The sequence below is a fragment of the Vulpes lagopus genome, chromosome 9 (genome assembly GCF_018345385.1).
Source record: "Vulpes lagopus strain Blue_001 chromosome 9, ASM1834538v1, whole genome shotgun sequence".
NCBI lineage: Eukaryota > Metazoa > Chordata > Mammalia > Carnivora > Canidae > Vulpes > Vulpes lagopus.
In genome coordinates this window covers 69,081,702-69,104,664 of record NC_054832.1, presented here as the reverse complement: position 1 = coordinate 69,104,664, position 22,963 = coordinate 69,081,702, and the positions used below count along the sequence as shown (strand labels likewise).

Below are 22,963 nucleotides of genomic sequence, written 5' to 3'. Positions count from 1 at the left end.
ACCTGAGCCGAAATTAAGAGTCGGGCACTCAACCCAGGTGCCCCTGTACCATATTTTAATCCCTTGGTCTGCCTTTCTATTCATGAGCCAGTAGCATGCTGTTTTACTTATAAAGGCTTATGGTATATTTTAATGTCTAGTGTATCTAATTTCCCCTAAAAACTTGCCCTTTTTAGTCTTTTTCTGGATGTTCTTGCATGTTTATTTGTATATATGTCAGTATTAACTCACCTAACACCATAAAAATGCTTCTTTATATTTTATTTATATTTATATTGTATTACATTTACGAATTTATGATTTATGATGGTGAGTCATGCTCTCTAAAAATAAGGTTGTCTTTCTAGTCCATTCAACTCTATTTTTGTGTCTTTTAGAAGGGTTTTGAACATTTCATACATTTGTAAATTAAATACATTGCTAAGCATTTAATGTTTGTTGATAACATAAGTGGTTTTCTCTACCGTTGTATCTTCTGATTATTGTTTGTGTAAATGGAAGCTATTGACTTCTGTATGTTAATTTTATATCCTGCTACATTGCTAAATTATTTCATTTTATTATTTGAATTAGTATTCTAATGGATTATCTAGGGTTTCCCAGCTATGCAGTCATACAGTCTGTAAATAGGGGGAGTTTTACTTCTTTCCAATTATTGCCCCCCTTGTTTTCTCTTGTCTAATAGCATTAGCTAGTGCCTCAAGTACAATATTAAATAATAGTGGGGGTGGTGAGTATCCTTGCCTTCTTTCTGTTCTTAGTGAGAGCTGTGGTTTTTCTCCATTTAGTAAAGCAGAATCACTATCCAAAAAATTACAGCCCAGTTTACAAATGAGAGAGTGACTAAATGCCTATGTCCACCTCACAGCCACACCAGTGGTGCTTTTAAAGGCATGTGCTGCACCTCAGGAAAGACAAGGGTGTTGACTTACACAAATGTCTTTTTCTATCCAATAATTAGACTAGACTAGGTTATTTTTATAGTATTTGTTTCTGATAATATGCAGTAGCAGGTTGCACATTATTTATTGGAAATTGAGAAAGTACTTGAAAGTAGAAAATAAACTACTTGGAATCTTACCACCCAGAAATGATCATTATTAACATTTTGATGCATTTTCATCTAGGCTCTTTTCTCTGTGTGCATGTGTGTACAGGGTTTATATCAATTCATATTCTACAAAGTATATGTATTTAAAGTCCTTATCTCCCTCAGTCAATTGTATAAGGACTAAATTAGTCCTTCCTTTTGCATATTATACTTTACATAAATATAAACGATATAATGCTTAATATCATAAGCCTTTTCCCTGTCATTGATCATTTTTGACAGATTTTAGAATGGCTGCATAATTTCTAAGAGTAGTAGTACCTTGATTTTGAAATAGGCACATATTCAGCACCTTATTTCTTTTTAGTGTCATCACCAGAAAGAGGAATAGGAGACAGGCTATCTGGGGCAGGGAGAGAATGATGCTACAAAAGAATATTGAAATAGCAAACCAAAGAATGTCAAAGGTATCATAAAATGTTAACTATATACCTATGTCAAAGGGAGGGTGAGAGTGTTCAAGTTGAGGTTAGAGAGAACACCTGTGCTTGGAGCAGGCCGTGGTGAGTGTGAAGAGGAGAGGACTTGCCCAGTGTGGGGACTAGGTAGACAGTAGAGAGGGAAAAATTCACAGGGGTCCAAGAAACATCATTTCAAAACTCCTGGAAGAATGAAGCTGGGAGGGCAGAAATTGATCAGGGGCTGGTTGGGGTGTGGGTGTTCAGAGAGCAAGTGATGGTTCTTTTCTCTCTGATTGCTCTAGAAGGACTAGGTTAGGTTTACCAGTGCTGTTTTAAATTTGAATTCTCTTAACTTGATGGAAACCTTTTATTTCTCAATTAATGATAAAAGGCTCAAAATGTAAATTCATAATTAGGGCCACCCTGTAGTGCTAATTGTTTTGTATTGAAGTGTAATCCATTCACTTATGGAAACAGCTTGTTAGTAGGTCCTTTTCTCTTTTTAATGGGAGATAAATAAGAGAACTGGAGGCTTAGGATGGAAGACAAATTCAGGCACTATTACTGATTTTTTTTTCTTATTCTCAAACATGAATAATTGTATTGAATGTTGATCAGCAGTCTCAATAAGTAGGTAAACAGCTTATTTTGTTAATTAGTTGATTTTGGGGGGGAATAATAAAATTATTTTCTACATGTTTCAAGTATATTATTTTATTCTTTTAGCTCTTATCTTCATTGTCAATGGGCATCTGTAGAAGATCTGGAAAAAGATAAGAGAATTCAGCAAAAGATCAAACGATTTAAGGCAAAGCAGGGCCAGAACAAATTCCTTTCAGAGGTATGAAATACCCAGTTAATTTTCTTAAGTAGTAACTTTCTTAAAGTGTTTGACTTTTGAATTTTAGTTTAGCAAATGGCTAAGAAAAAAAATACTTTGCCTCATTTGGTGCTGTTACTTACATACTGGTAACTGGTTATTGCTAAAAAAAAATTTGTAAACAGGAAATTTCTCATTCTTCCTGTTGCTTAGTCTAGAAGATACTGGTCCTTATATTATGTGGAAATATGATGGTATCATTAAAATCTTGTAATGAAAGTATAGTTAGCAGATGGTGAAAAAAGTCAGTGGATAAAAGTTCTATTAAGATTTAGTGAGTTAAAGACTCTATAGTAAGTATTAAATACAGTTTCTAGAATGTCAGTTACTTCTACTAAGGAAAGTATGTGGCAGATTTCTTTTGCTCAAGTTAATACCCGATCACTAAACTCATCTTTACTAATGATGTGTGCCATGTGGTATTAGAAGTTGGTATAATGCCTTTCCCTGTCTCCCTTTATCCTAAATTATCGATGATGAAAAAGGTAACCATACCCAGGGCAGGGAAGGAAATCTGCATTTTTTAAAAGAAGTGCCAGATTTCCCCTCCAACATAACTTGATTGCATTAAAAATGCTTTGGCAGACTGCTTACTGGGGTCTCTGGACTTTTGCTCACCAATTTGGTTTCACTTACAGCCTCAAAAAGATAAAAGAGAAACCTTCACATTGAAAGATTAAACTTGCTGATTTATTAGTTTCCCTCTCCATAAAAGAGTTAACAGAATGTAAACTGCAAAGAAGTGTGAAATTTGATGCAAAATAATGCCTGTTTAACAACCTACTTCGCACCCCCACCCCTTTTTGGACATGAGGGGTGGGGATGGAAGAGTGTTCAGTACTTTTCTGTCATAAAATCCTTATAATCTCAGATGACAAGTCTGTGTTCTCCTGAAGTCTGATTTCCATGCTCCCAACAGGCAGATTGTAAAGTTTGTATTAGATGGGTGATTGGGTGGCAGTGGTTTTATTGGACATATGTCTGCATCACCACCTTTTCTGATCCGAGTATTCAGCTTCCGTGCAGTGCAGTAATTAACACTGAGGTGGATTGGAGTCACTCACATGTGACTCTTTCACCTCTTAGAGAATATTTAAATGATTTTTTTTTAAAGGGCAGATTTTAAGAAAATACTTAAGATTCTATTTTTTTTTTGTGACCTTCTTAATGAAACTGAAGTTAAGTGTTGGTGACAATTAGGCAAGTTGAAATCATTAGCTTTCTTTTAAAAAGACACCATATGTTCTTCTGACCTTTTCTTTATGGATCAATGTAGGGAGAAGGAAAGAGGGCAGTGGTAGCTTCCCCTACCCCCGCCATCCTTAAGTCCTGGTTCTGTTTATGAAATTTTTTTGGACTTTGTTTGCTGGTGTCAGCTGCAGTTCAGGGATTTGTGCCTGGTCCTACCTATGTAGCCTTATCTATTTGGGTCTATCTATGTGAATAACCTATTGCTACGGTTGAAATATATTATCTTGAGTGGTAACTTGACAACTAGAAATCTTAAGTTTTGTCCTGAGTGGAAGTAGCTAAACTTCAGTCTGAAAAGATGATCTGAGGGCAAGCACAAAAAAGATAGCAACTCCCTTCCTCTCTTTCTCTTTTACACACAGACACATGCACACTCAGACACACACACGGACACACATGCCCTGGTTTCAGGTGTTCCATGGTGCTGCTGCTTTGGGATTTTTAATTATGACTGCTTTTGCATTCTTTGTTTCACCTTAGGCATCCTTTTAAGTCTGCTGTACCTAAATCTCTGTTCAAAGTGGAAATTGCATCCCATGCATGATGGCCCAGATTACTCTCTGGGAGAATGGACATGTTCAGGAGTAAGGTTAAGGATTTTAATTCATCAGTGAAAGCTGCCATTTAAGAAACAAGGTGTCGTAAAAGGAACTTTTATCATCAAAGTTTTAGTGGAAAGTTTTAGTGTTCATACTATATATGAACAATGCATACATATTGTGTACCTAAACCTAGATGCTTTTGACGAAGCCAGTGCATTAATACACTAACATTTTGAATGAACATTTTGATGGATTTTTTGCACTGTTCAAAGGCATTTCTCATTTCTTCTTCATAATTTTGTGTTCAAAGGACCTAAACCACACTTTTTTTTGTTTTGTTTTTGTTTTTTTTAAGATTTTATTTATTCATGAAAGACACAGAGAAAGGCAGACATAGGCAGAGGGAGAAGCAGGCTCCCTAGTTGGGAGCCTGATGTAGAACTTGATCCCAGGACCCCAGGATCACAACCTGAGCCAAAGGCAGACAGTCAACCACTGAGGCACTCAGATGCCCCCAAACCAGATGTTTTAAATGGACACAGTAGCCCAGGAATGTTTGCTATCCTTGTGACCAAACAGCTTATCTTTTTAACCTGCATTTTAGAAGATATGAACAGTGTTGAAGTGACTTCTACTATGTCTTGCAGAAGCTTTTTTTTTTTTTTTTTTTTTAAGATTTTATTTATTTATTCATGAGAAGAGGGAGAAGCGGGCTCCATGCAGGGAGCCTGATGTGGGACTCGATCCCGGGTCTCCAGGATCACACCCGGAGCTGATGGCACCCGGGCTGCCCTTGCAGAAGCTTTTTAATGCAGTTATGTTACTGATAAATTCACCTCTAGGCACACATAATAATGTATCTTCTGTTTTCTAATTTGCCTGACTCTGACTTCTTTAAAGTATGGCATAGTCTGTAATTTCCCTTTGAGCCATATTCTGTTCTTTTATAAAGAGATGACCTTGCAAGCAAGTTAGTATTACTTTACTTCTGTAAAGATTGTTAATACATTGGCTAAATAACCCAATTATTTAAGCCTCATTTCTTTATTCTTTATACTTTTAGCCAGATGCTCTATATTCAGTACAAATAAATCATTAGAACACTTAGATTAACGATAAGACTATATTCAGATGAGGGTACAGATTGATTGGCAAAGACAACCAGACACCCTAAACTGTTCACACTAAAAATAGGAAGCTCACTGGTTTCAGTATTTTTTAGCTTTTGAATAGCATTCTGTAAATGATGCTATAAGGCCTCAGACAACTCCAGTAGTTATGAGACTCCAGTAGCACTTAACTTTGCATGGCTCTGAGACTTTATTGCAAGCTGTAGTTTCGAGAATGCTAAATGCATTGCATGCCATAAGCCTTTTGGATTGCTCATTAGTGAATTGTAATTTCACACTTCATTTAAAATATTCTTAAACATTCTCTCACAGTAAAAAGGTTTCACACAGTAATTAAAAGACCCGGTTAACAAAGTCTGAGAAGTCTGATTTCCTCATGGGGAATGATTTTGCTAAATTGTAGCATTTCAATTAATATAATAGAATTTGCCAAATATAAATTTTTATTTTTCTGTGGCCCCCAAAATATTATTGCCTGGTGAAAAGTGGAATAACGTTTACTCTTAGGAATTAAATGCACAGTTTAACTTTTTTTTCCTTTGGTGCAGATTGAAGATGAGCTTTTTAATCCAGATTATGTGGAGGTTGACCGGATAATGGACTTTGCACGTAGCACAGATGAACGGGGAGAGGTAACAGAAGATCATTTGTATTAGGGGGCAGTGACTCAGACAGCTTATGTGTGTTTACAGAGAATGATTATGGAATCCTAGATCTGGTCCTGGTTCAGAGCATTGGATTGTGACACACTTGGTCTAAATTTAACTGAAACTTACTATTAGTTTTATGACCTAATAGTGCTAAATGTGTTCTTTGCTTAGTTTGAGAGTTTTTTTAAAAGAAATCAATTTTCAATACGAAACAAATACATTGGCACTTTACACAATTTCAGAATATGATCAATTAAGAATTCAGTACAGTTTGATATAAACGTATTATGAAGCACAAATTTCCCATACATAATTAAGAGTGCTCTTGTAGAAGAATGGAATTAAATGTTATTTAACATTGTACATCCATAGTGAAGTTGATGAACCTCATTGAGTGTGGTGCACAGAGGATAATGTAAAATAATTCTCTTTATGAGTTCTTGGCATTTTCATGTTGCTTTGCAAAGCCCTGTGAGGTTGTAAAGGATGGTTGATTGGGGCAGGAAGAGTCAAGACCAGTCTAGTGCCTTCCTGACCATATTGTCTTGCTAATGATATATATGCACCCACTATGAGTTCTGTCATTCCTGGCTTCCTTGTGTAAATTAAGTTTTATGTAAAAATGTTTAGAACTTACTTATCTAGTGAGATCTGCAGTGAATTCCCATTTTTTCCAGACTGTTATCATGAAGTCTATGATGCTTCTGTATCTATAATGTGATATTTACTTTTCTAGTTTTACTTAGCTGTACTTAAAAGAAGATTGTTTTATTGCATACTTACACAGTCCAGTGAATGTTTTTAATATCACAGCGAGGTCAGTGTGCTTTAGTCTTGAAGTGAAGATTGACAGACTCAAGTATTTTTTAGAGGAAAGATAAGGGAAATCCTGTTGATCTGCATTACCCAAAATATTTTTTCTCTGATATACTAGAGCTCAAACACTTTATGTATGTATGTATGTATGTATGTAATCTGTACACCCGGCGTGGGGCTCAGACTTACAACCTTGAGATCAAGAGTCACATGCTCTTCCGACTGAGCCAGCCAGGTGCCCCTCAAACACTTTATTTTAAAGCGATTAGATACAAACAATACCTCTCTTTAAGAAAAAGGCAGAGATACTGATACAGACTTGTTTCTTATTCTTTAAGAAACTAATTATATAAATGTATTATAATGATTTACCATATAAGTCTGAATCAGGCATCTAATAAATGATTTGCACAGATAGGAATAAGGCTTAAATTCAGCTGTGTTACTAACGATTTCTTTATATTTTTGGCTTTTGAACATAGCAATGAATTTAGGTAAAAGTTAGCTTGTTCTGATGATACCCAGTAATATTATTTCTAGTTTACACTTGATACTATTAACTGGGATGACTGTGTAACAATTGTAGTTTTAAATAAACTTCTACCAACTCAGTTCTTACTGTTGCTGAGGTGTAGTGTCTATCAATAAGTAATGTGTAGGTGTATATAAATACATTTCGATCAAATGAATCCAATTCTAATTTATTTAAACTGGCCCAGCCTGTGACTCACTACCTGGTGAAGTGGTGCTCCCTGCCTTATGAAGACAGCACGTGGGAGCTAAGGCAGGACATAGATCAAGCGAAGATTGAAGAATTTGAGAAACTAATGTCCAGGGAGCCAGAAACAGAGCGTGTGGTAAGACTTGGCTAATGGTGAAGGATTTAATTTGAAAATAGCATAGTGGTGTGGTCTTGGAGAAACCACTAATGGGATTTACTATATTTGAAACAGGAGCGACCTCCTGCTGATGATTGGAAGAAATCGGAGAGTTCCAGGGAGTACAAAAACAATAACAAACTCAGGGAATACCAGTTGGAGGGAGTAAACTGGCTACTTTTCAATTGGTACAACATGTACGTAAAGCATGTTTTTTTTTCACTTTTAAGAAGACCTATAGCTTCCTGTGTAGTCATTGAAAATACTAATCAAATAATGTCACACTTTAATCTCTAACCAGAATTATGAGAAACAGCCAGGAATGGAAGTATGATTAATTTTCATCCCACAAACATTAATGCATAGATATTAATGGAAGTATGCAGAAATAATTTTTATGTCTTAGAGCACTTTGTTTGAAAATGTATTTTGTTGAAAAAGAAATGTATTTTGTTGACTCTAAAAGAACATTTGAGGGCAGCCTGGGTGGCTCAGCGGTTTAGCACCGCCTTCAGCCCAGGGTGTGATCCTGGTGACCCAGGATCGAGTCCCATGTCAGGTTCCCCGCATGGAGTCTGCTTCTCCCTCTGCCTGTGTCTCTGCCCCTCTCTCTCTGTGTCTCTCATGAATAAATAAATAAAATCTTAAAAAAGAAAAAGAACATTTGAGATATGCATTTGTGACTATCATAGTATATATTTTGTGAAAAGAAAGCAAAATATCTAACATCTGTACTTACTAAACTTTTGTTTCACTTCCTTCCCAAAGGCGAAACTGCATTTTAGCAGATGAAATGGGTTTGGGAAAGACTATCCAGTCCATTACATTTCTCTATGAGATATATTTGAAAGGAATCCATGGCCCTTTCTTAGTAATTGCCCCATTGTCCACAATCCCCAACTGGGAAAGGGAATTCCGTACCTGGACAGAGTTGAACGTGGTTGTGTATCATGGGAGTCAAGCTAGTCGTCGGACCATTCAGTCGTATGAAATGTACTTCAAAGATCCCCAGGTAAAGCATCTTGAGTGGTATGCTCTGTGCCTATCATGTACATTTCAAGGTATTAGGTATTAAAATGGACTCACATGTTTGGGGAGAAGGTCTAGATTTTACAAAATTGAGAAATTGCTTCAGATTTCTTACCCAATTGTGTTATATTTTCCTATCTTATAAATACAGCTATTTTTTTTTTTTTACAACCTTTGGTCATTCTGATTATTTGATAAGAATGAATGAAATATTTTTACCTTGGGTGACTATGGAAAATCATTTAATGTGCTGATACACTAATTGGTTTTATTTTGCAAGCCTAAGGAAAAGCTAAATAAAAAATGGTGTTCTTAAATGTAAGTGGAAAAATTATTTTATTAAACTATTACTAGAAGTAAAAATTTATTGGGCATGCAGTGTTTGTGTGAAACACACCCAAAGGGAAGAACTTCTCCTTTGACTCTTTGTAGCACTTGGGATGATTTTTGACTTACTCTTGTTAGCTGTATACAGTTATTCTATGATACTGACAGTGAAACATCATAAATGAGAAGGAAGAAGAGTATGTGCTAAAATAATTGTAAGCTACAGGTGGTAAGTAAAAATCCTATAACTGGAAATAGGACAGAGTTTTGTTATATGTTTGCTTTGAGTATAAAATCTGACCTATGATTAAATACTTCAAGGAGAAAAATATCGAAATCTATTTTGGTGTTTAACTCTGGATTTGAGAGATTGTTAAAAGTTCTATTATACTAGGTGAATGTTTTTTCATTTTAGCACTTCAAAAGAAATGTTACAAAAGTTAAAAAAAAGTAAAAGATTTTAAACAGTAAACAAGTTTTTATATACTATAGTATATAATCTTTCAGCTTTTCACCTTTTTGGGGTCTCTAGGATATAATTAGAATGGCCACACTTAGTGGCACTTTACTACATATGATCTGTGGAGAAATTGGATCAGAAACTTTACTAATGATTTTCAAACTTCCTTGAAAAAAGAAAGGTTTTTAAAGCTCCCCTGCAAAATAACCTTGAAAACAGAAATGCAACTTGTTACTAAAATAAAGATGTCCCCAAAAGATAAATATATCCATTTTATGCTACTTATTAATCAAAGTTCATGTAATCTCTAATGCTAAATAATAATTTAGAATTGTTCTTGTAGGGTCGAGTGATAAAGGGGTCCTATAAGTTTCATGCCATCATCACTACATTTGAGATGATTTTGACGGATTGTCCTGAGCTGCGGAATATTCCATGGCGCTGTGTCGTCATTGATGAAGCCCATAGGCTGAAGAATAGGAACTGCAAGCTGCTGGAGGGGCTCAAGATGATGGACTTGGTCAGTGATCGTATTGATGATTCCATTGAACCCGAACAGAATCGTTACCGACTCAGTATTCTCACTGCTCTGAATTTGACTGATACCTGTGTAGGGTGTTTCCAAAGTCTGTCAAATTCTATGATATGTCCTCCTGAGCTTTCAGTTTCTCCGAAGTTATGGCTGTTCTTGATTCTGACATTGTTGGCTGGTGTCTTTGCACAATTGTATTACAGTAAGGTATAGTCAGGATATTTTCGCTGAGATGGATTATGAGTATTTGATTTTCCCTTTTGTTTATAAATACTGCCATTTCATAAACTGTGGGCCAGGCTTTGGCCCAGTGATGATAATGAAGTTATATTCCAGGGCTCAACAGTTTTGGCACATTGAATCCAGTAGGACTTGTAGAGTCAAGTTCTTCGTATGGATTAATACCTGGAATTGGTCAAGTTCACACAGACACTTAGAAGTTTGGGGGCAGGGATCCCTGGGTGGCGCAGCGGTTTAGCGCCTGCCTTTGGCCCAGGGCGCGATCCTGGAGACCCGGGATCGAATCCCACATCAGGCTCCCGGTGCATGGAGCCTGCTTCTCCCTCTGCCTGTGTCTCTGCCTCTCTCTCTCTGTGACTATCATAAATAAATAAATAATTTAAAAAAAAAAAAAAAAACAGTTTAAAAAAAAAAAAAAAGAAGTTTGGGGGCATTTACAAGACCTTGGATTTGATCTGGAGTTGTAGAACATACCTCCTCCATACTCTCATACTCTCTCTGCTTCCTAAGAGGTGGTCAGGTTTTTCTTTCTTTCTTTTTTTTTTTTTTTTTTGGTCAGGTTTTTCTGAATAGATTTTTCTACATTTTTTTCAGTGGGGGTGTTATGGGATAATGTATTATAGAGGTGGTAGGATTTTATTGATTTTCTGTTCCATGCTTCTGTGTATATGATTTCCTAGCAGAAATTATTACATGACTTCAGTCATCTTCAGACTTCTTTGTTCTCTGTAGTTTGCAAAGTGGGTTTTGATCACTTATTTTCATTTTTAATGTACATTTTAAAACCTATGTTATTGTCATTCAGTATGTCTTGGATGTTTTGCTGAGTTTTTAAAAAGTGCAAAAGATTTAAAAAATCTCTTTGATGTTGCCTTTTGTAGATTAATATGATCTCTTGTTAATTGAGAGTTTGAGTTGGAAAGAACATTCTATACGTTCATGACTATAAATTTATTTACTGAAGAGTGGTACTACCAAAAAGAACACTTAAAAGCTTTCTGTTGCAGCTGCTTCTTTGAAGCAATTTCTTTTATTCATTAGCCAGCAGTTCTTTTAATTAAAAGCAAACAAAATCCAGTTTTGTTTAAAGGAATAAGTCTGACTGAATTATTCTGTTAAGTATGGGATTTCCGGGGAACCTGGGTGGCTCAGTTGGTTAAGCGATTGCCTTCAGCTCAGGTCATGATCCCAGGGTCCCGAGATCGAGCCCCAAGTCAGGCTCCCTGCTCAGTGGGGAGCCTGCTTCTCCCTCTCTGCCCCTCCCCCTTACTTGGTGTTCACTTGTGCACTCTCTCTCAAATAAATAAGTACAATCTTTTTATTAAGTATGGAATTTCCATCCTAAGACGTTTCTCATAACCAGTTTATATTATTTGGCGACCAATCCAAAAAAGAAATTAAAATACTTAGAAATAGTGAATAGTCTTGAAGACCTAGGTAAGCACATGGAAAAGAGAAACTCTGAGACTGTATTTGCTCTCTCCATGCAATACTTTAGCATTACATTGAAGTAAACTGGTATTTGCAGGCAAATGCAAGTGTTCATGAAGTACCTACCTACATCTTCCAAGTAGGGACCCATCTTCACAGTGGTCCACGTAAAAGACAGCTAGAGTACCACTTTCTGAAGGCTTAGTCACCTGAGTTTATCTGAGTTGTTTCCTATTATTAGTTTATGTGCTACCAAGCAGTTGATTCTAACTGCAAAACTGTCCTCCACTGGTGCATACAGATTAGTTAAGTGCTGTCAACATCCTACAATGTAATTGTAATCGGGAGACTTGAAAGGATTTTCTGTTGTTTATAGTAACACTTCATTAATGGATTAGAATCTCTTAGCCAGATAATTTTTCTGTTACATATTGCAATGTTCCCTAATTATTTTTCACGTAACAGCCCATATAGAAAGTCATAATATTCTAGATATACCATTACACCATGTCATAGTGGGACAAAGCTGAGAATGCTGCCCACTGCTATAATGGACCAACCCTGGGATCCTCTCAGCCCTCCTGGTCATCTCAAGGACTCACATACCTGTTACTCATTCTTGGTTCACTCACTAGGAATCTCTGATAAGCAAATGAAACACAATAATTGTTTTTCTGATGATCAAGAATCTTTCTTGAAAGAGGTTTTCTAGATGGAATACAGCACCATTGTTCAGAATTAGAATGCATTTGTATTTGTCTAGTTCTGAAGAACTAAAGGTTGGCCTTTAAATTCTTATTTACAGTAAACCTTATGATGATGACTTACACAGTGGCCACTTTTTATTCTTGTTTCTTAGAATAAAACACAGTGAAAATAACGAGCAGTGAGTTTATCCAGCTATGTAGCAGGTCAGAAGGAACTGCTGTTTCCTGCACTAGACTCAGTACAAAGGTACACTTGATGAGGATTGTGTTCCAAGTGCATTCTCAGAAAGAGAAGACCACTGAGTGTCTTTAGCTCTCCCATCACAAAAGGAAATGCTCACGAGAATGATTTGTAGAGGGACATTTATGGTCTTCACCATCCTCCACAGAGCTCTGGAAAACCAAGCCATCTCCTTGCCCCTCATTGACAAGGAGGGGATTCTCTGGAGGGGGTAGAAGTTCTTCATTGATTCTGTCATCTTGTCTTTCATTGTCAGGCCTCACACAAATTAAAGAGTCTGCTGAAATGAAATTAAATGCTCATCACTCCATCAGAGCTAAAAAGAATGGTAATGTTTTCAAGCCAAAAGCATATTTGCTGACATAGCTGAGCTTGGAGATGATAAACTTACTGGCCCAAGTCTCTTACATGACGTTTTGTGATACTGTGTGTATTAATCAGATGGTCTTTCACAGTTACTTTCAAGTGGAAACCTGGTTTTATCCGACTAGACTACTCGTATGTAACCTTATAAAAGTGTCACGTGTGTAACCATTTGGCATAACTGGCTTTAAACAGTCCTTGAGGGAATGTAGAATAAAAAAGGAGTCCCTTCCAGGGCTCCTGAAAGCTCAGTTGGCTAAGTGTTTGACTCTTGATCTCAGAATTGTGAGTTCAAGCCCCATGTTGAACTTAAAAAAAAAAAAAAAAGGATACATTTACTTTGAAATGAATAAGTTAAAAGGCTTTTCTACGGTATTTGTTTAGAGGTTAGGATTTATCTCAATCATTAGGGATATGAGAAAACTAGGAGACAATCTTTAGTATCAGTATAACTCTTTCATGAGTCTGTGACAGCTTAAAAAACTCTTGGATAAAGTAATTCAGAACTTAAGCATGTCAGGGACTGTAGCCCATGTTACCCACCCATATGGTTAGATATTAGCAAACCTTTTTTTTGTTTTTTTTTTTTAAGAGAGGAAGAAGGGAGAGGAGAAGGGTTGAAGGATCAGGAGAGAGAGAGGAATATCAAACAGACACCATGCCCCAGTGTGGAGCCCAACATGGGCCTCAATCTCACAACCCTGAGATCATGACCTGAGCTGAAATCAAGAGTCGGACCCTTAACTGAGCCAACCAGGTGCTGCCCCTATATTGGAAAATCTTGAACTGATTTCCCAACTCCTTTCACATTATGAATTTAATAAATAAATCCCAAGATGATGGTGGTCTGTGTATCTTCCTGAGAGACATCTTTATTCAAAAGAGAGAAAAGGAGAAATAAAAACAAACTGAACTTATTTACTTCACTTGCAAAGAACTTCATTGAGGGGATCCCTGGGTGGCTCAGCGGTTTAGCGCCTGCCTTTGGCCCAGGGCGCGATCCTGGAGTCCCGGGATCGAGTCCCGCGTCAGGCTCCTGGCGTGGAGCCTGCTTCTCCCTCCTCCTGTGTCTCTGCCCCTCTCTCTCTCTCTCTCTCTCTCTCTCTCTATGTCTATAATAAATAAATATTTTTTTAAAAAAAAAGAACTTCATTGACATATAAGACATGGTAGATATGATGAAAATTAGCACGTCCCTAGTTACATCATTTATCTAGTATTTACTGAGCATATACTCTGCTTGGCAGCCAAGTTTGTGTCAGATTTCACGTTAGGTCAGAATAATTGCTTTTGAACCTACTAGAAGGTAGGATCACTTTCTGAAATAGTTTTATTTGCTGGACTATGTACCAAACAAAATATTAAATAATAAGACCCTTAAGATTAAAAAACTCATATCATTAAAATTGGTCACTGAGAAATAGCCCCACTATGTTGGATATATAAAATACAAAGACAAGGGTACAGATGCATAAGGAAAACTGGACAAACAGCTCATAAACAGGAAGAATTATTTTAAAGAAATACCTAATTGGTTCAAAGAAACAAAGTTAGAAATAGCATCTGCTTTAAGAAAAAAAAAAGTGATTGTGGTATTTAAAACCAAGCTGACCTCTTTGCTAGTTTGAAATTTTTGCAGAACAAAATAGTTTTTCATATGCTGTTGCATGTAGAAGAACTTCTTTTGTGTCTGAAGTGAGTCATGCAGGAAGCAGATGGGGAGAAGAGCGCTGATGATGTAGAGAACAGAAAGAAGCATGTGAGCTTTCTCTGAGTCTAGGGATTTTGGGAAAAAAACTTTTGTGGAGAAAAAAAGCATTGGGACTTGGGAGACTTGCAAAGCCATGGCACTAAAATGTTGACCTAATAACCCTGGAAAGAAATGAAATGGCAAGACATGTTTGTAAGGTCTGCAGCATTCTAGAGGACCCACACCATAGATCTGTCTGAAGCAGGGTCCATGTTTTTGTTTTGTTCTGCCTTGGTTTCTGCTACCCGCACTTTACGTACGGTGGATGCTGAGTTGGCATGAACGAGAAGTAGGAAAATGGATATCTAGAGAGAGGCTTTTTTGTTTTTTGTTTTTTAAGATTTTATTTACTTGAGAGAGCACATGCAAGGCAGATGGGGAGGGAGGGCATGTGGGACAGAGGGTAAGAATCTCAGTCAGACTCTGAGCTAAGCACAGAGCCCATCTGGGGGCCCGATCCCACAACCCTGAGATTATGACCTGAGCCAAAACCAAGAGTTGGACACTCAACCCACTGAGCCACCCAGACGCCCCAGGAGAGCGAGGCTTTCATTTTAATAAACTGTTTTTGTTAGGATTTGATCAGTTGCTTTCCTTGTGTTCCTATAGGAACACAAAGTGCTGCTGACAGGGACCCCACTACAGAACACTGTGGAAGAGCTCTTCAGCTTGCTTCATTTCTTGGAACCAAGTCGCTTCCCTTCAGAAACCACCTTTATGCAAGAATTTGGTGATCTGAAAACAGAAGAACAGGTACTTATCACATCTACTTTGTACTTTAGTCATATAATTTGAAGATTAACCCATGAAATAAATGACAAAGCATTGCTATTTAGCTTTTTAAAAATATAAATTATATGAGCTTTTTCTCACCTACTTAGTTAAGTGAGCTTTATATCTCTTCTCCTTGGACATTCTGGGTCTTTGTTTTGGAAGGTTTTCTTGTTTTGTTGTCTGTTTACCCTCATGAGGGGCTGTTGAGATCTGTTGGGAGAGGTTACTTACCTGTTCATGTAATTCTCATAGACTGCCATGCTATTCGGGTAAATGATTTTTGCTGTGTATACTTTTGACCACAGTGTTAGAAGCCATGGAAATTATAGTTATTTGCCTCGTGGAGTTTTGAAATTCTAGTCTTATTTCTTGGCTATGTATACTTGGTCATATTGCTTACTTTTCTGAGTCTACATATTTTCATTTAAACTACCCCCACAGGGATCCCTGGGTGGCTCTGCAGTTCAGCACCTGCCTTTGGCCCAGGGCGCAATCCTGGAGTCCCGGGATCGAGTCCCATGTCAGGCTCCTGGCATGGAGCCTGCTTCTCCCTCCTCCTGTGTCTCTGCCCCTCTCTCTCTCTCTCTATGTCTATCATAGAATAAATAAATAAATCTTTAAAAAAAAAATAAAAAATAAATAAACTACCCCCACAGGATTCCTGTGAGAAGTGAGGTATTGTATATGAAAAGCAGTTAATTATTTTATACATCCTAAGAGTTCTGTGGTATTTATTATTATACTGTATTTGAAACAGAGATGGAGATACACTTGCAATCTTAGTCTTTATGTCCTCCCCTTTACCCCTCCATAATTTATTGTCTAAAGCCTCTTAGTTTAGTTGAGTGAAGTCTGTTTTGTTTTGGTTTTGCTTTTCCTGAAATAAAAACTGCCTTGTGTGCTGTATATCCAAATGCCAATCAACAGAAACGAGAACCAGAGAGACCTCTCTGCCTTCCTATTGGTGGAGGGAGTAGGTAACACCTGGCCTACTCGTTCTCTTAGCTTTTTCTAGAAGGGAAGGGAACTGAGGCATAACACTCCATGACATCACCTCTTCCTTCTTCCTCATCATCCCTGTGGCTTAAGACAAACAGAAGGGAAGCTCAGTGAATAAATTGGGTTCTTTTCTGCTGTGTGCTTGTCAGGCCTTTGGCTTTTCGGGCTCTCAGGTAGCTGAAATAGGCCATTTAACCTGGACTCATTCAACCTTCATACTCTTCTGTCATGAAAGCTGAGAGATTAGTGCCTTCATACCCTTACTGGGCTTTGACAAGTGAAAACCAATGGTAAATGAATAGCATAATCCTGACTTTTTACATTAGAATACATTTCAGCATGCAAGCGAATCATGATTCCAGTATTTACTTAAGGTCCTTTTTTAGGTGCAAAAACTCCAGGCTATTCTAAAGCCAATGATGTTGCGACGTCTCAAGGAGGATGTAGAAAAGAACTTGGCCCCCAAAGAAGAAACTATTATTGAAGTTGAGCTAACAAACATTCAGAAGAAATATTACCGAGCCATCCTTGAGAAGAATTTCACATTTCTCTCCAAAGGTGGTGGTCAAGCTAATGTACCTAACCTTTTAAACACTATGATGGAGTTACGGAAGTGCTGCAATCATCCATACCTTATTAACGGTAAGCCTATGCACCAGCGAATGTGTTTAAATGACAGAGCTCCAGAAGTCCTGTTTGTCCTCCAGACAGGGGACTTGATGGTTTGTGGTCATTACTGGATCCTGTCATCTCAACGTGGGTTTCACCAGCTTCCTGTTCTTCGTGACGCCTGCTTCTGTGGTCGTTACAGGCAAGGGACCATTGCACCTGCTGATCCCTGCAGCAGCAGGACCTCAGCTCGCTGTTCTACTTCCCTGACTCTGTGTCTTACCCTTGGAAGGAGGTGTGGGTGCTCATACCTAAAAATCACCAACAGTGCTCATAGTTAAAGAGAGATTAGCCTCAGCAGAGACTTTCGTGCTGTGTGTGTGTGTGTATGTGTGTGTAAATCAGAGAAGTTAAAGAGGAACTGTTGCGAGAAGGCAGCTGGCAGCTGTCTGCAGGAAATTTCAGTCTAGAGACCTCTAGGACCTATTCCCTAAGAATGAGAGATCATTCAAAAACTTTGCTAACAGTTTGTTTCTGTTACTGATGAATACTTTACAGTCTTCCTGTTTTCTTAACTAAATTGATAGTGTCCTGTAACTGATTTGAGTAAAAACCTGTATTATGTACTTCCGAAAATCATTAAAGGGATAAATATGGCATACATGTGATATGTGGGACATCGGAGGATATGAGAGCCTTCAGGTTTGTGAGGGATGGGGATTAGAGAAGCCACAGAGAAAGCAATTGAGACAAGTCTGTGGGGGTGGGAAGGGGTTTGCCAGTCAAGGGCAGAAAAGAGAAGGGCATTTAGGCTGATGTAATAACATGAGCAAAGACAAAGAAGCAGGAAAACAAAGGGGGAACTTGCCCAAAGTATAAAGTCCATGTAAGAAGCAGTGGGACAGGGAACCTGAGGCACATAGTGGCCCCAGCTATGGAAAGGCTTCGAGGCTAGGTCATGGAATTTGGCTTTTGTCTGCTGACAGTGGAGAACCATGGCTAGTGTTTGAGCTGAGAAATGATTCAGGATGATTGATCTGGCAACATCATATAAAACAGATGGGAGGGAGCGGGGAAAGACCTACTAGAAGGCTCTTGCTGCCTGCCCTGCTGGCCGGAGTTAATATGGGTTAAAGAAAGGTGATGGCCGGCTGAGTTGGGGTGTTTGTGTGTGATTGCAAATGGCCGGCAACGCCATTAGGTTCCTTTCTCGGTGAGTAGGAACAAAGCTTAGTTTTGTCTTTATCACAATCCATGAAGTTCAGAGGCAGCTAATTTAAAGAATTCCTGACCTCCACTCCCCGCCCCCATTCATGACATACACACCTGTCAGGCATCTCAGGCTCCCATGTTCCTGTTATTAAATGACAGAATGGTCCACACCTGCAAGACTGTCTCAGCGTAGCACCTGAGCTCATTGTTGTGGTGTGACATCGATGAATTTCCTTTTCAGACTTTGTGCTTTTAGCTTTGTCTTCTAAAGAGAGTATCGTGCGTGATAATTATATGTTTAATGCTGCCAGCCTACTAATCACTGTGTATTTAAGAGCCTATAAGGCCATTATTGTGAGTGTTGACCTGTCTATTCCTGAGGTGGGGAGGTGGAGTTGGGGCTTAGGGTGACTGATGGTGTGAGTAAAGCACAGTACATGTGTGACAGATGCACACTTTTGCATTTAATATCTGGTGAAAAGAAAATGAGGAATAGTAGCCTCCAAGGGGCACAGGACGACACTCACAAAAGAGCTTAAATGCTGCCAGCAGGATGTGTGTGAAAGGGTTGACCTCAGTGATAGTTGTCAGATACCCGCTTGCAGCTCTCTCAAGTTTACCTGGTCTGCTTACGTGCTCATTACATGCATTGAACATTCAGGGGAGGAGTCGTCTCTTCCTTGGCTGATTGCTCTTCGGGGTCATCTTATATAATTCATTGTTGACCATGAGTTTTTTAGGATTTCTAAAATTTGGGTCTGTGGCAGTTGTCCTAGTTGGTCACACCTTGGGGTCAGTGTTCTGTGCCTACAGGTTATGAAGAATCTGTTAAGCAGTGCGTCTTCATATATCTCTATGCTGAGAAGCTGAAAGTATATACACACGCAGTAGGCGTTACAACTGCCTGGGTAACTCATGTGGATGTTGGGTTTCACTGAGGTTGCTCTACGGCCAGTACCTCCCATTTTCATCCACAATCTGGAGTAGAAGGTATACTGATGGGCTGCCACCTCTACACATGTAACTGAGCTGATTCAAGGATGTTTTCAGTGTTGAAGTTTAAATCGAAATTCCTATTGGTGGTGGCAGAGTCAAGCAGCCCCCATCAAGCTAAAGTTCAATTCAGGAAAGCATAACATTTTGGTAATTGTGGAAAGTAGAAGCAACTATATGCATAAGTTGGTGACATATGGTGTAATATAAGTAAAGCAGAAGGAAGAAAATTAGAAAGGATGGTAGAACACAAACTGAGTAATATTTTAAATGTGGGTTGATATCTTAAGTGCTTAGCGCAGTGTTTGGGGGTGCACTGTGAGTACTGGCTAATTGTTGCTACTTGTTGCTTTATTAGATCAGAGTAGCAGGTAACTGGGGAACATAAATGCAGTTACAGTTACTGGCCCCAGCCTCAAGAGAGTGGAACGTCCAGTTTTAGGTTCCCTTTGTGAGAGTACAAATAATGTTGAAAACTTGGTCAAGGTTCCCTAATGGTTAGGAGTGACATCAGGGTCATTTGTTGTCGTTGTTGGGGATCTGAGCAGCACAGAGAAGAATAGGCAGAAAGGGATCCCTGGGTGGCAGCAGTTGAACGCTTGCCTTTGGCCCAGGGCGTGATCCTGGAGTCCCAGGATCGAGTCCCACATGAGGCTCCCTGAATGGAGCCTGCTTCTCCCTCTGCCTGTGTCTCTGCCTCTCTCTGTGTGTCTCTCATGAATACATAAATAAAATCTTAAAAAAAAAAAAAAAGAATAGGCAGAAAGAAAATAAGCTGAAGCTTGCATGATGGGATGAATTTCAGATAAATAATCCTAACTTTTTTTTTTTGTAATCTTTGAAAGAAAATTATTTCTTGTTTGTGGCTGGATGACATTGGCCAGATAATAATTTCTTGTTATAGCTAGCTACCATCACAGGTCCTGTTTTCACAGTGACCATCTGTTTAAGTCAGATTTCCACACTCGCTTCAAGTGAGTGCACACTCGTTTCAATTTGTCTTTGAGACACACACATATTTTGAAATGTAGCATGAATAGTACTTTAATTTAGGGCAGTGTCAACAAAGTATTTTGGCTTATCATAACCTATTTCCAGCTAATTTTCAGATTGATATTTGCAAATCTAACATCAAGATAAATGGTAAATTGGGCAGTTTGGCTGTGATGTTGGAAGGCAGAAATTGCTTTCTCTTCTATACCTTCACCACCCTTCTTTCCTACATTCTGGCTATAATAAATATAGTGCTACAGGAATCATATAGGAAATATGTTTGCTAATATTTTTAAAACTGCCTGCACTTTAAGAACCTTGAATTCAGGGCAGCCTGGGTTTCTCAGTGGTTTAGCGCCTGCCTTCGGCCCAGGGCGTGATCCTGGAGACTCGGGATCGAGTCCCACATCGGGCTCCCTGCATGGAGCCTGCTTCTCCCTCTGCCTGTGTCTCTGCCTCTCTCTCTCTCTGTGTCTCTCATGAATAAATAAATAAAATCTTTAAAAAAAAAACAAAACACCTTGAATTCATAACAAAGAGCTGGATTGATAAATTCAGCTGTAGCTTTTGTCAGGTAGGAACAAATGTATTTTGATTTTGACTATTCTTTATAAGATGAGAAATCATTAGTAGCAATCAAAAAGCAAGAAAGTTATTTTCTCATCTCTGAATAAAGTTAAAGTGAAAAAAAATTATCTGCTAATTTGAGAAATTATTTGTATTTTCAGTTTTTTAATAAAATTATTCAAATGTCTTTTACTTATCTTGTCAAAATGATTATTTCATTTGTGAAAAATAATCATTGGTCCTTAGCTTGTTTTATTTATTTTTTTCTTAGCTTGTTTTAAACCAATATGCTATATTTTGATTCTGAGTTATAATTTTCATACAGACAAAAAAAATAGCCGAATACCAGGAGCAAAATCTATTTCTGAATTGTAAAGAGCTTATACTATATTGCACAGAACAAACTTTTTAAAAAGACCTAATGTAAGACACAGACTTAAATCTGTTTCTCTTGTTTCCTGAGGGCTGTCTTGTCCTGAATCCAGGACCTGGATTTCTAAATTTTATGTTTTGAAAAATATTATTCAACTTTATTCAAGAACATTCCATCATCAGGGACATTCCTGCTAATGCTCTTCAACATTTTGTTTTTACAAAATGTAAAAAGGTTTTTACAAAACCTTCCCTCCTTTTTCCCCCACTTAGAGAAGAGCTTCTGATTCATGTGGAAAAGGTAGTGAGGGACTAACCATTCTGACCCAGGTGGCATTTTCAGCCAAGCCCCCTTCTTCACAAGTAACAGTGTGCTTTGCTGAGGCCTTAGTGCCTGGGTAAGGGCATAAAGCAACTTTAATCTGATCTCAGTAAGATTCTCTGTTATAATAATTAACAAGCTGTATTTCTGCACATGACCATGCCATAACTTAATTTGTGCAAGTGCCGTTAGAGTGGAAATAGGATGGCACTTTTCTTACTTACACTGCTGCTTGTGGAAGTTCTGTCCTAGAGGCCATGAGGGTCTAACTCACCTAACTTTTAAGTTCCCTTTGAGATTTATGCATACTCATCACATGTATTGTTAGTTCACACGTTTAAACCCTAAGTGCTAAGAAGAGTAGTTTACACTTTCTGGGAGAGTCGAAGGCTGGGAACCAATCCCATTAGGTGGATTTGTTTGCATTTTCCAAAGAATAGGTGACCCTACCCCCCATCCTTAGGGAGAGGCGCTGAGCACAGCAGCCCTGGCCGATTAACTCCAGGGATGGGAGGTGGCCAGACTGGTGCCGTCTAATTCTAGCTAAGCCACCTAAGTAGTTGAAGGAAGCTTAGCCTGTGTGTGTTTGGGGTTGGGGGCAGTTATGTAAGCACTGCTCTTCTGACAATGTCATTCTCTTGAGGCTTCTCTGATGCACCCAAGTCTTTGAACAAGCAGAAATCATCTGCATGAGGCTGAGAAAAAGAGGGTGATGTACATAGGCATAGAAGCCTTACGTGAAACAAGGTCATTTGCTGCTGTTGTTTTTTAAACACTTGAAAAGCTTTCGCCACTTTAGGATAAAATTTTGGTACCTCATGAAACTCTCAGATGAGAATGGACATGGAAGGAGGTTTAGAGATTGCAAAAGAAGAAGTATGTTCAGAACCCCTAAAAAAATCCCTAAAAATTAACCTCAAAAAGGAATTGCTTTTTGTTGCCCTCCTTTTGGCTATATTTACATACAGTTATATACAAAAACTACTGCCCTGACACTGTAATTATTAGAACTCTATTCCCTTGTTTCTTAGCTTCAGAACAGATTTTGTTGTTTGTATTTATATTCAGCTAGTAAACAGTTCTTCATTTCTTTAGCAATTTAGGTTCCAAATTTTCTGTAGGTATCTGGCCCTTGGCTTGTTTCTGCCACTTCTGGCTTGACAGTCTGTTGTTGAAATTCAGTTTCTACAGACAGCAAACATTTGTTTGTTGGAAAATGTGGTTTTTTTCCCCCCCAAATGTTTAAATGTGTTGTGCTTAAAACTTTGATCCCTTTTATACTTTCATGGTTTTGTGTTAGACCTGACTTTTAGTAAGCGGATGGATTCATATTCATAAACATGAGTATGGCATCCTGGTTCCTATAGTTAGCAGTGGGTTTTG

At 38.2% G+C, this 22,963-nt stretch overlaps 1 protein-coding gene across 4 annotated transcripts in view; it reads left to right on the top strand.

Moving 5' to 3' along the window:
* The window catches only part of CHD7 (chromodomain helicase DNA binding protein 7), a 191,636-nt gene that overhangs the window by 137,781 nt on the left and 30,892 nt on the right, over nt 1–22,963 (top strand). For 3 of the 4 annotated variants that reach the window (XM_041768870.1, XM_041768868.1, XM_041768869.1), the window contains exons 8-15: nt 2,239–2,353; nt 5,864–5,947; nt 7,495–7,638; nt 7,735–7,856; nt 8,428–8,671; nt 9,819–9,995; nt 15,349–15,492; nt 16,899–17,154. In XM_041768870.1, coding sequence (XP_041624804.1) covers nt 2,239–2,353; nt 5,864–5,947; nt 7,495–7,638; nt 7,735–7,856; nt 8,428–8,671; nt 9,819–9,995; nt 15,349–15,492; nt 16,899–17,154 — 1,286 coding nt within the window. The remainder of the gene's footprint in view (nt 1–2,238; nt 2,354–5,863; nt 5,948–7,494; nt 7,639–7,734; nt 7,857–8,427; nt 8,672–9,818; nt 9,996–15,348; nt 15,493–16,898; nt 17,155–22,963) is intronic. The other variant, XM_041768871.1, reaches the window with a different exon arrangement.